The sequence below is a fragment of the Cydia splendana genome, chromosome 16 (genome assembly GCF_910591565.1).
Source record: "Cydia splendana chromosome 16, ilCydSple1.2, whole genome shotgun sequence".
Lineage (NCBI taxonomy): Eukaryota > Metazoa > Arthropoda > Insecta > Lepidoptera > Tortricidae > Cydia > Cydia splendana.
In genome coordinates, this window is record NC_085975.1 from 17639514 (window position 1) to 17652546 (window position 13033).

Here is a 13033-nt window from a genome sequence, read left to right on the forward strand (position 1 = left end):
CGAAAACAAATCTTTCTCTACATAAGAAGAATGTATATGGAATGGCAATACAAATATTTAACTAATTGTTTTACTGATAGTTTTAAGGAACTGCCATTTAATTTATTTAAATCATACACATTTAATTGAAAATTGCTATTATTCGATCGATGAGTTTTTGGAAAATTGTAATTTGTAAGCATGATAAAGTATTTATTGATTATGAAATGATTTATTTTATATTTATTAGAAATATTACCAAGTAAGACATTAATTATCAATTTAATTTTAAATTATTATTTTTTTCACTTTGTACAAAATTGAGTCATATATTTACATTATAAGAATGCATGTATGTATATATAGCCAAAATATAGCTCTATGGGTAATGTATTGAATATTTGTACGCCATATTATGCACATAAATATTTTGATTTGATTTGATTTGATTTTGATTTGAAATTCCTTCTCGGTAGGTACATTGATTCAGAACACCGTTTTAAATTAGGACCAATCTGGAAGCATATAAGCAACCTCAACGTATAGTTTGATTGAACTACTATACATGGGTATACCCCATTTCTAACTGACGCTAATTCTGTACCTTGGACCAATCACGAAGCGACGCAACTAACCGACGTACGCGCATCGCATACAGCACGAAACTTGCTAGGGTTGTCACTTTGTCTTGTACACTTTGTACAGTCACCATCAGATATATCGGAGCGGCCAAGGTGTTCACAATATCTGAACACGCCTCTATTGTCAGGGCGTTAGAGTGCGTGTTCGAATATTGGGAACACCTTGGCCGCTCCGATATATCTGATGGTGATTGTACTACCACCACAAATACAATAAAATTATGAATGCATAATCAAAACGTCGACAAAAGTGCTGAAAGGATGAAATTTAATATATGTTTACATAGATCGACGAAAATATTACTCCATACTTTGCTTCTTAAAACGATACTGAATTTCAAGAATAACGCAAGGAATTTATTAAGACAAAAATAAATAAATTCACCTTCAAATTTGATCAGGACCTAATTTATATCGGTCTACTATTAAGAGGCCCACTGATTAACAGTCCGCCGGACGGTATCGGCCTGTCAGTTGTTCGGAACTGTCAAAATTTTGTTCTAACTGACAGGCCGATACCGTCCGGCGGACTGTTAATCAGTGGGTCCCTTTAAAGTCTGTCGGATTCAAATTAACACCCTCGTTTGCAAAATTTCACTTTCCATGAGGGGTCATTGCACAATGTACTATTAAGTAAGTATGACCGCTTATCAAAATACACAAACAAAAACATGACCAAAAGGAAAACTGTAAGTTACATTGTTTAAGAGGCGATACTTGATTAAAATTCAAAATTTTGCTTGTTCTAAAATTTTCGTGACGTGCCAACCCTAACCATAATGTCCAAGAATACCCGTTCGTAGTTTGTTTTCCGAGTTACCTCATGTGTGCCTTAGACAAGTCCTACACTGTTCGTCCACGTATTCTTTAGTAACTTTTACGCAATCGGTTAAAATTCTACGCGGCACGGACATTCCTATGTATGGAAAACTAGTGTTATGCAAGTGACAATGAATTGAATGGTATGACAAGTAAAATGTTTGACAAACTATAACTTAGCCACAGACTTGTTTATGCAGTGTCTCCATCTCTTTGGGAGTCGAGTAAAAATTTCACCAATGATAATAAATCGATTGATTTTATCAAAATTGGTAGTCGGCATAATAGTACCTAGGCTCATTTTAATATCTATAGTTCGTTTTTTTAGCATTAGAAAGAACTTGAAAGAAGATAAGCGATCTTGACATATCTTTTAATTGAAAAACGCTTTTTAAAAATCAGTAACTATTACTTATGAAAGCAGAAGAATATCAATGATCGTATTAGATTCATAATTGTTACATATTTGCCGTAACTTATTATTAAAATGTGTTTTTCAATTAAAAGACATATCGAGATTGTTTACCTTATTTCTAATGCTAAAAAAACGAACAACAAAAAAAACAGAGGATTTTATTATATTATCCTAGATATTAAAATGACTGTTCAATTACGCCAATTAGTTCAATTGTGTAATTTTAAACCATCATTGAAACAAAACCTCCTGGTTTAGTTCAGTAATTGGCAAATTGAACTAATATGTACTTTAGTACGAGTATCTGGAAATAACATGACACGCCTTCACTTTGTTCGCTTATTAGATGGAGTCTGTAATTTATTATATGTATGTAATACCTATCTAACAACATAACAACACTCATCAACTAGACATCGATGAACCTTATGCCTTTGTAATAAGAATTACGACCGGTCATTAAAGAGCAATTCTCAAAAAGTTTCTACATTTCGATCACATCTTAGATTTCTATAAAAATTGGTATGCTGGTAAAGTACATGAAGCTGAACAACTTCCACCACATTCCCAAAATGTCCCAGAAAGTTTCTAAGAAACATTCCTTTTTTGTTACCAAATGTGTAAGGAAATCTAGTAACAAAAAATGAACAGAAAATGAAAAACATTCATTATTTGTTACTAGATTTCGTTAATGTACAAACTTTTTGAGAATTGGTCTAATAATTTAAAGTACTCACGTGTTAGATGTTAGATCACTCGGCGAAGCTCGCAATGTGTTAGCTATTAAACGGGAGTTCCCAATGGATTTCGATATAAACGTTAACGTTTAGTATTTTTAATTCGGGTGTTATTACAAATTGAACGTTGTTTAAGGAGTATTAAAGTTGATATTAGATTAAAATAGGTTGGTGTTATAGATTTTGGTCTTGTAAATATTCCAATCCTATGAGAATATTGATATGATACACAAAGAAGGCAGTTAGGATTAAGATATGAAATATTGGACATTCATATTCTCATAGTAGCAATTGTGTCTTATACCTAGCTCAGAGAGTACTAGGTACAAGTAACACAGTATATCACAACTTAAACCAAAGAAAATTGATTGTAATAGAAAGGTAACGTCCAAGAAAAAAACAGTTTGACATCCAAAACAGGTGGCGCTGTACTGCGCCATATGTTTTGCTGTTACTGAGTTATCAAAAGTCAACTTTTGACAATCACAGTTCCCGCAAAATGTATGTAGCTGTACGTACAGCGCCATTTCGTTTACCTGGTCGAATTCGAAGCACGAAATTGTCTTAGATTTTACGCATCTTACTCAATCAGTGTATCTTTACGGACGGATGTCATCATCATCATCATCATCTCAGCCGAAAGACGTCCACTGCTGGACAAAGAACAACGTACGGATGTGATGACACTCAATAGTGTCACCGTGAAATGAAATATGGTAAATTGGTCATTTGCCCAATAATTTCGTGACAGTATAACAAATTAAGTTTTTACTCCGATTTTCAGATCCTACACGAATTGGGAACTCCCAAAGCTCTCCATCCTCGCGAAGCCACGGCCACCAACCAGCAACCTCACTGACCTTGATATCCACATCAAAGTACACATTCAATGGCGACCGTACCCTGGCGTGGGGGGGCATGGGGACGGGCCCGCGCGACGGCGGGGTGGGCGCGCCGGGGGGGATGGCGCGGCCGCGCTCGCGCAGCGCCGGGTGCGGCCCGGCGCCGCGGATTGGTGACCGCTCTTGCTTCACGCCTGTGGACATACCACTGTATGTTAATACAGTCAAAGAATTTGATTTCAGTACCTAGTCACATTGACAATCAATAAAGTTGCTAGGGACCCCATACTGTTATCAACTTAGGGGCTGTCCATAAATTACGTCATCGTTTTTTGACGATTTTTGACCCCCCTCCCCCTAAAATCATCCAAAAATCATGCTTCGAATGACCCCGTTTCCTCCTACGTCATGCTACAATCATCCGATGTCCAGACCCCCCCCCCCCCCCCTAATTTGAAATGACGTAATTTATGAATAGCCCCTTATCACTGTGACAAGATACCTACGTTGTTATAATAAACGTACTCCAACAAATGAAATTGTCGAACGTGCGTTTCGTGGCTGAGGGGCTATTCATAAATTACGTCATTTCAAATTAGGGGGGGGGGGGGGGGTCTGGACATTGGATGACGGTAGCATGAAGTAGGAGGAAGGGTCATTTGAAGCATGATTTTTGGATGATTATAGGGGGGGGGGGGGGTCAAGACAAATCTGTGACTTGATTGCCTTGTGTATACGCGCGAGACGCATTCGTAACTCTAAAGCTGGCGATACACAATTACACACTAAGGGTTCACCTGCGCAGTTTAACCTGTGCATATGCAAGCCACATACAGTACGTTTTACCTGTGCAGTTGGCAAAACTGCGCAGGCATACCCTCCTAGTGTGTATGGCCTGCTTAAGGGGCATGGCACACAGCGTCCGATACGCACGTCGCTCCGGACGCAGTGTGCCATGCCCCTAAGAACCAAGCAATCCTGAAACCCGTAAAGTGATATGAGTATGTGTGCGCGCGGTATCGGCTTGCCATGAAGTCACAGTTTTATCTTAGCGACCCTGCCTCTGCCTATCGGTCAACTTTAACAATAACATTCTTAATTGACCATAAGTAGCCCTTATTACGTTGCAGTAAGGATTGCGAATAATCAATTAGTTGTGACAACGATAGTAAAGGCATGATGTTAAATAATATACACTCTACTACTCTTGTTTTCAATAGTCAGGTGCAGATAATCCAAGGCATATCTTAAACAGTTGTTATTACAAAACACAACCACGTCTCACGTAGTCGGGTAAAACAAGGGATTAGTGACAACATTCACACATATTATACAAACACACATTGAAAGGTTTAAATAAAATTTTAGTAAAATATGTTACATATAGATTTGGTTCTATAGATGTAGTGAATAAATATTTTCCATCGTTTTTTTCACGGAAACGCACGTGTCTTGCTCAGTCAGTCTCGGCTCGGTACAAAAACCGAACAAGTGCGAGTCGGACTCGCCCACCGTGGGTTCCGTACTTTTTAGTATTTGTTGTTATAGTTTGATACATCATCCGTGAAAAATTCAACTGTCTATCACGGTTCATGAAATACAGCCTGGTGACAGACAGACGGACGGAGGAGTCTTAGTAATAGGGTTTTTACCCTTTGGGTACGGAACCCTAAAAAACTACTGAGGTTGACTGAAGTAGCATGGCAAATACGAACGTTTCCGAGAAAATACGATGGAAAACAATTATGAATTACATCTGTATTACGATTTAGTCCCTAAATGTCTACCCACTTACTCGTAACTAGATAAAGTCATAGTCTAATAAAACATGGTCTTCCATTCCCAGAGTGACACGGGCCTACGTCACAACAACATGGCCGCTATATATAGCGCTATCGCATATTATCATATAGCGCTGTCGCATGATGACGTAGGCCCGTGTCAGTTAGGTGACCTAGAAAAGCCGGGAATGGAGTACCAGGCGGAGTATATTATTATACCATGGATAAAGTATTTAAATTCAACATGTGTCATCCCTATACCTAATGCCTATTTCTGTGTATATAACCATTGGTTTACTAATAACCTATTCTAATCCTTATATCATTAACATAAGGTCTAATATACAATTGTACGCAAAAGTCAATGAAAAATTAGGCTGAACACGTCACATCCTAAAACAAGTTCCGTAGTCATACTCATTAAATAGACCAACTGTCCTTGTCAGATCACAGTCAGTGGAGGGAGATGGGTGATGAGAAAAATCGTGTGTGAGCTAATGTGGTACAAGTTGTAAGATTGAAGTGGAGGAGGTAGCGGGTTCGGTTGTAGAAGCATGGCGCAGCGGAATATCATTCACAGTTCTGTCGCCCACACTGTTAACTGACAGTTTGTAAACCTTATTCTAACGGCATAGGTCCACCGATGGACAGTTAAGAGTTAGATCTATTTATTATACTGTGGTTAAGAGTGTTGCTGTTTGTATAGCAGTCTTCTTAACTCCAGAAAAAATGATTCGGGTTTTGGACCCGGGTAATGTCCTTAAACTACGTCCAAAAGAGAGGTATGGGCACTGTGAATGTCGTTTGAGTCATCTCGCTTTGTGTGGTAGGGCACAGCACAGCCGGTATCATTAAAAATCTAGAGCAGAGTCCAACTGGGGAAGTACCTCCACCTTACAGAAAACCGCAGCCAAATAACACTAGACCCTGCTCAATGCTCATAGTGTTGTGTTCCTGCCGTCAACGAGGGTGCTAAGTGTTAGGGTCGGCAACGCGCATGTGTCAGGAGTTGCAGGCGTCTTTAGGCTACGGAGACTACTTACCATCAGGCGGGCCGTATGCTTGTAGTATAAAAAAAAATGAGTTAACATAATTGACTATAATATATCTGCCGTCCTTTAAGAGATAACTACCTACTTCAAGATAACCTAGATTCAAAAGTTAAGAAATAAAAATAATAGTAAAAAAAACACGAAAATGATACCTCACTTGCCTAGTTTGTCAAATGTGGTTGTTTTTAAATGAACCCCCAGCACATACCCCCCCGAAAAGGGGTTAGGACGCCTAAATTTTAATAGGACTCGGCAGATCCTCATTTTAGTGCCAAGATAAAGGTCATAAACAAAGGTTCATGGATGTACATATTTTGCCGCCAAAATATGCTACTTTTCCCATACTATAGATAAAAATCGCCAAAGTTTACAACTCGAGCCAAACCCCTCAATTTGACCCACATCGCCAATTGGCGCATTACCTAATTTGTGTATAAACCATATGGGCCTCCAAGGACCACAGATGCTAAACAATACGCATGTGGGCAAACAACATGTTAGAACTAACATAATTTCGTATTAATTCCAACCTAAATATCGCGTCTCTTGGATAACAAAATAATTTTGAGATATATTTTTTTACATAAAAATGTTTTAAGAGCCAACGGGAGTGGTCATTTCTCCATACAAACGTACTCCTCGTTTTCCTCCGTGGTTTTTGAAGCTAGAGCAATGATTTAGATTAATATTGTCAATATCTGTGTCGGACCGTTTTGCTTTTTTTGATATTTTTGTTTTTTAAGGCGCTAGAGCCCTTCAAAAATGGCCAAAATGGCCTAATTGACTATGCCGCAATGAGAGGCGTGGCATTCAAAACTGATATCAATTAGCCAAAAAAGCAAAACGGTCCGACACAGATAATTTCATAATCATTTAGATTTCCAAATTTGGTTACGATTGGTTAAGTTTTGGAGGAGGAAACAGAGGAGTACGAAACCTCGATTTTTGAGATTTTTACGCAGGATTTTTCGCCTTGTCCTTATCGCACTACTTTTAGGTGCCGCTTCCGTTAGCGAGACGGGTATATTTACCTAAAATATTTAAAACTCAGCTCCTGTTTCGTCTTAAAGGGGCCCACGGATTACCAGTTCGCCGGACGATCAGCCAGTTGTTCGGAGCTGTCAAATTTTGCGTTTAACCCTTAAATGCATGATTTTTTCTTTTTGCCCGAAATTAATATATGTATCACATAATTGTTGGCCGATTCTAGGAAAATAGTAAAAAAAAAATATAACTTCGATCTTCACTGCGAAATCAGTGTTAGAAGTTGAATTGGCTAAATCATATTTATGTAAATATGTAGTTTTCAGTAAGAGATATATGAATTTTTTTACTACCATATTAGAAAGGTACACTATTTGTGATATACCTATGATAAAGTTTTTAAATATAAAATAATTACAAACCCCGAAAACACCGTTCAAAATCACATACTAAAAATTATCAACTATACTGGATTTTTCCAAGCTTTCCGACTTTTCGTCTTAAAACGAAGGTAATTTTTATAAATTAAAAGTATCGCGTAAATTTAGCCCTTAAATCATCTCCCTACTACTTGACGTTTAGTATAAAGGTGCGTTCAAGAACGTAAGCCTTTTTTTTTTTATCTGTGAGCTGTCTAATGCTTTGTAGACATTTGGCAACACTATGCATTTAAGGGTTAACTGACAGGCTGATATCGTCCGGCGAACTGGTAATCAGTGGGCCCCTTAAGATAACTTAGTAGCCGTAGTGGTTAGAAAGTAAATTTTCATGTAAAATTGTATGATTTATTTATATCTTATAGGTTTCAATAACAATATAATATATAGAATGACAAACGGAGTAGCTACGGAACTCACACAAGTTATGCACACGCTAGCGAATATGTCAGTGTCAAACTCGTGGTAAGGCTTCAGAACGGCTGGCTAACGCGAAAGTCGAAATTTGAAGAAATGTTTTAGTCGCTTTAGCCTTTTTCGAGTGACAGGTCCCTGTAGATGAAGTTATTTGGAATAGCCCCCTGATCATGAATCTATAAGGTATATAACCGGATCAGGCATGAGGGGAGAGGAAATGACCGAACAGGATAGTCTTATGTATCTTTCAGTAGGAGTAGCAGCGAAAGAGCTATTATTGTTTGTCCTTGTCACAGTCTCAAATTGTTTTAATTCCCCACCGTAAATTTAGTATGGATTATGGTGGGCAACAAATAAATTCGACCAATCATAGCGTCGCATTGCGTATGTTTAGTCCCTCACGGAGGCACGCGTATAGCACTTCTATAGGATCCTACCATCTATGCCCCTGATTCATTTCTTTCCTTATAATACAACCACGGAAGTCCGCTTAAGAGCCAACGGGAGTGGTCATTTCTCCATACAAACGTACTCCTCGTTTTCCTCCGTGGTTTTTGAAGCTAGAGCAATGATTTTTTCAACACAGATTAAAATTGTAAATATCTGTGTCGGACCGTTTTGCTTTTTTTGATATTTTTGTTTTTTAAGGCGCTAGAGCCCTTCAAAAATGGCCAAAATGGCCTAATTGACTATGCCGCAATGAGAGGCGTGGCATTCAAAACTGATATCAATTAGCCAAAAAAGCAAAACGGTCCGACACAGATAATTTCATAATCATTTAGATTTCCAAATTTGGTTACGATTGGTTATGTTTTGGAGGAGGAAACAGAGGAGTACGAAACCTCGATTTTTGAGATTTTTACGCAGGATTTTTCGCCTTGTCCTTATCGCACTACTTTTAGGTGCCGCTTCCGTTAGCGAGACGGGTATATTTACCTAAAATATTTAAAACTCAGCTCCTGTTTCGTCTTAAGATAAGCAGGTAGCTTTGTTATGTTAGTCAGCCAACCTTATCACTATCAGTTGATGAGGGATGATAAGCTTCCCTTCTGAATAAGTACGAGTATGTCAAATTATTTTATCCACAACTGCCGGCGTTGCACTATTTACTTTTTTTAATGTAGAGACTTTTAATTTTGGAACCAGACATAGAAGTTTTTGTGGCAAAAACGAGTGTTTGAGGAAATGAAACATCGATAAATCTGTTATCGATAAGTCATAGATAGATTAATATTTAAAATATGTAACTTCTACTTGCTGTAGGTAAGTTACCGAGAAATTTCAATAATGCAAATCAATTACAAAGCGGTACATAATTTCTTTATTACATATATTTTGTATTTTAAAATTATAACAAACTGTAGTTACAGTGCCAAAAGAAAAGAAAACTACCAATATATCAAAAGAGAAGAAGATATCGAACGTGTTGTGTATTTCGCGGTAACTATCTTCTTATAAAATTTAATAAACATAACGTTAAGGTAACATCGATAACTGACATGTCGATATTTCATTTTGTCAATCACTTTATTTTGCCACAATAACTTCTATGTATGTTTGGAATAATACTTTATTTACATATTTGGACAAACAGCTCCACTGATGATCTAGTTAGATCTGAAATGACCAAATTAAGAACCCGTGGGTGGATCCGGTCACCCAATGTTAATCGTTTCATCATGGGCACAGAATATCTAAGTATAGACTGACCGCTTAAATGAGTCCTCGCCTGCGCGGTACGGGGGCGACGGGGTAGGACGACTAAGGGTGGCGGGGAAGGTGCGGGCGGCAGGCGTACGGCGCCCGCACCTTCCCCGCCACCCTTAGTCGTCCTACCCCGTCGCCCCCGTACCGCGCAGGCGAGGACTCATTTAAGCGGTCGGTCTATAATAGTACTACCGTACAGAAAGAACACTTCCTACAAAACCGAAGTTTGACAGCGATTCAAGGTCGAATCATGATATCCCTAACTTATGGCACTATCCCTTTCGGCTATTTAGGGTTGTCAAAATTCAAGTCATTATCTTATCTGTGGGAGCACGCAAAGGGACGTCAAGTTGTGTTAGCCCTAATAATTTCTCGGAGCAATGCTGAGCCGAACGGAGCCGAGTTTACCCGAAGTCAGGAGTGTCTCTCCACTATTATATATAGAGTCTGTCGAAGCGCTTACGCTTAGGTAGAGTTAGACCAAAAAAGTCTGCAACGATTTTGATAGCATACGCAGTGCCAGTGTTATTTAGGTATACCTACGTCATAATATCATAGAAGTTTGACATTTAAAACAACACTTGCACTGTCAAACTACTGCTATCAAAATCGTTGCTGACTTGTCTAACTATAGACATACTTAAATTGAAGTGTGCAAAAAGGAAGTCATTACGTAGGTATACTAGTGGCTCTGTGAGCTGTAGACCTCGCGAGCAGAGCTTGAAATAACATGGTGCTAAGAGCTTTAAATACACCGTGTGTTTTTTGACTGCCGTTAATTTCAAGGGTGCATTCCTGAGCTTAAATCAAGTAACTTTCTCAAAGACACCGATGTTCTAATTAAGTCCATTTCGGAGATAATCCATAATTTATTTTTTTACTATAAGGCTTCTACAAGCGTGTACACTTGCCTTAGGGCCGGCTTACATATTGATTAGTGTTTAGAATGAGTTCATACATTTGCTACTAAACTTAAGTACAATCTCGGTCGATTGATGTACGAAATGACATTGATATGTCACAGATTTCAATTGTTTGGTTGAGTTAAATGTAATGCCCGTGTTACAACAACGCTATATGCTACATTTAATTACTTTTTAAACAAAAAAAAACAAAAAAGAAAAAAAAAAAAAAATTTTTTTTGAAAATTAACTATGCCATTTAGTTCTTATAAATGTACTTAACTATACCCCGAAGTTAACGGAATTCAATAAAAACACGGTGTATAGTAAATTAAAGAAAAACAATACGAAATTTATGTGTAAAAAAATACAAAAAGTTATAATATCCCAGCATACAATTACTGGGGATCGAACCCAGACCCTCTGTGCAAACAGAAAAAGCGAACGTTTACAAACTGAGCCAAATAGTTCTTAGATGGGTTGACGAAATTTAGCTACTCCTTCTCAAATTAAAATTAGTTAAAATTAAATATCTAAATACCGCCTAAACCAGCGATAATTTTTTTCTGCATTTTTTGCTATTAACTCTGTAAACATGTTTCAAAAAGGAAAAAGTCTTATGATATCGATACGACTATTTGTTTAGGCGCCAGGTATCACGACTCCGCCATTTTTAAAAATTTCCAAAAACCGGATTGACAAAAAAAATTTATTTAGTCATAAAATTCGGTCACAAAATTTCACGAGAATCGGTTAAGAATTGCGACCTGTAGAGGAGAACATCCAGACATACGAAAGCAAAATGCCCAAGTCAAAACGTAGACCTTCGCTTCGCTTCGGTCAATGAACAATTCATGAGCGCGAAAGAGGCGGCCTGCAAATTATAAAAAGACGACTAGTTTAGAGCTTCATAGCGGCCGCTTGAATACATGTACAGTCAACTGGAAAAGTATGGGCGTACAAATCATCCCAAAAATGTCGCATAACTCTTTATGTCAGTGAATTAAGAACTATGGGACATATTTTTGAGTAAGTTGTCTACACCCATATTTTTACCAAACCAAACTAACCAACTGTACCAAAACATAAGGTTGGCGGACTGGATTACTGGATAACGAGCGACCCGCCCCGGCTTCGCACGGGTTACACAAAACCTTAAAAATAATATACCTAAACCTTCCTCAATAATCACTCTATTGATAGGTGAAAACCGCATGAAAATCAGTTTAGTAGTTTTTGAGTTTATCGCGCACATACATACACTGTGTATGTATTATGTACTCGTATGCAATGATACACACAGACAGAGGCGGTGGGGGAGTTTGTTTTATAAAGTGTAGTCATAAATAAATAAATAAATAAATATTATAGGACATTTTTACACGAATTGACTAAGCCCCACGGTAATCCCATGATGGCTTGTGTTGTGGGTACTCACTGTACTTAGACAACCATATACATAATATATTAAGTATAAATACTTATACATATACAAAGAAAACAACCATGACTCAGGAACAAATATCTGTGTCATCACACAAATAAATGCCGTTACCGGAATTCGAAACGGGACCATCGGCTTCATAGGCAGGGTCACTACCCACTAGGCCAGACCGGTCGTCATAAGGCCGAAAAGCTGTATTCAAGGGATACATTGGGTGATTAACTGATTAGATATATCATGGTATATACTGTGATGACATATGGAACTGAAACGTGGCCGCTTACTGTGTGCCTCATAAGAAGGCTCAAAGTCACCCAAAGGGCAATGGAGAGGGCTATGCTTGGAGTCTCTCTGCGTGATCGCATCAGAAATGAGGCCATCCGCAGCAGAACCAAAGTAACCGATGTAGCCCTCCGAATCGCTAAACTTAAGTGGCGGTGGGCGGGGCACATTGCCCGTAGAACCGATGGCCGTTGGGGCGGAAAGGTTCTTGAGTTGAGGACAATTGTCATAAACTTAGCAAGAGAAATATCTGTTTTTTTTTCGATATAATAAAGTTTTTTTAATAATACAATGATGGTGGCAAACAGGAATACGGCCCGCCCGATGGTAAGCGGTAACCGTAGCCCATGGATGCCTGTGACGTCAGCAACAGTGATGTTTTACAATTGTCGCACCTGTCACCGTGGTGAAATTGGAGCCTGGTAAAGGTCGCGGGAGACCGCTGGATGCGGGTGGCGCAAGACCGGTCATTGTGGCACTCTTTGGGGGAGGCCTATGTCCAGCAGTGGACGTCCTCTGGCTGGTATGATGATGATGATGATGATGATGATGATATACTGTTAATAGGTAATTTTGTATTCAATACTTCCAATT

The 13033-nt window shown here is 38.4% G+C and overlaps 1 protein-coding gene and 1 long non-coding RNA gene across 9 annotated transcripts in view; one reads left to right on the forward strand and one right to left on the reverse strand.

The window, feature by feature from the left end:
* LOC134798468 (uncharacterized) overlaps window positions 1-13033 on the forward strand; it is a 350482-nt gene that overhangs the window by 323071 nt on the left and 14378 nt on the right. The gene's annotated exons all lie outside the window — the stretch shown is intronic.
* Window positions 1-13033, reverse strand: part of LOC134798422 (triadin) — a 46290-nt gene that overhangs the window by 25087 nt on the left and 8170 nt on the right. For 7 of the 8 annotated variants that reach the window (XM_063770851.1, XM_063770853.1, XM_063770858.1 and 4 more), the window contains one exon: window positions 3452-3627. In XM_063770851.1, the coding sequence (XP_063626921.1) occupies window positions 3452-3627 (176 nt within the window). The remainder of the gene's footprint in view (window positions 1-3451; window positions 3628-13033) is intronic. The other variant, XM_063770855.1, reaches the window with a different exon arrangement.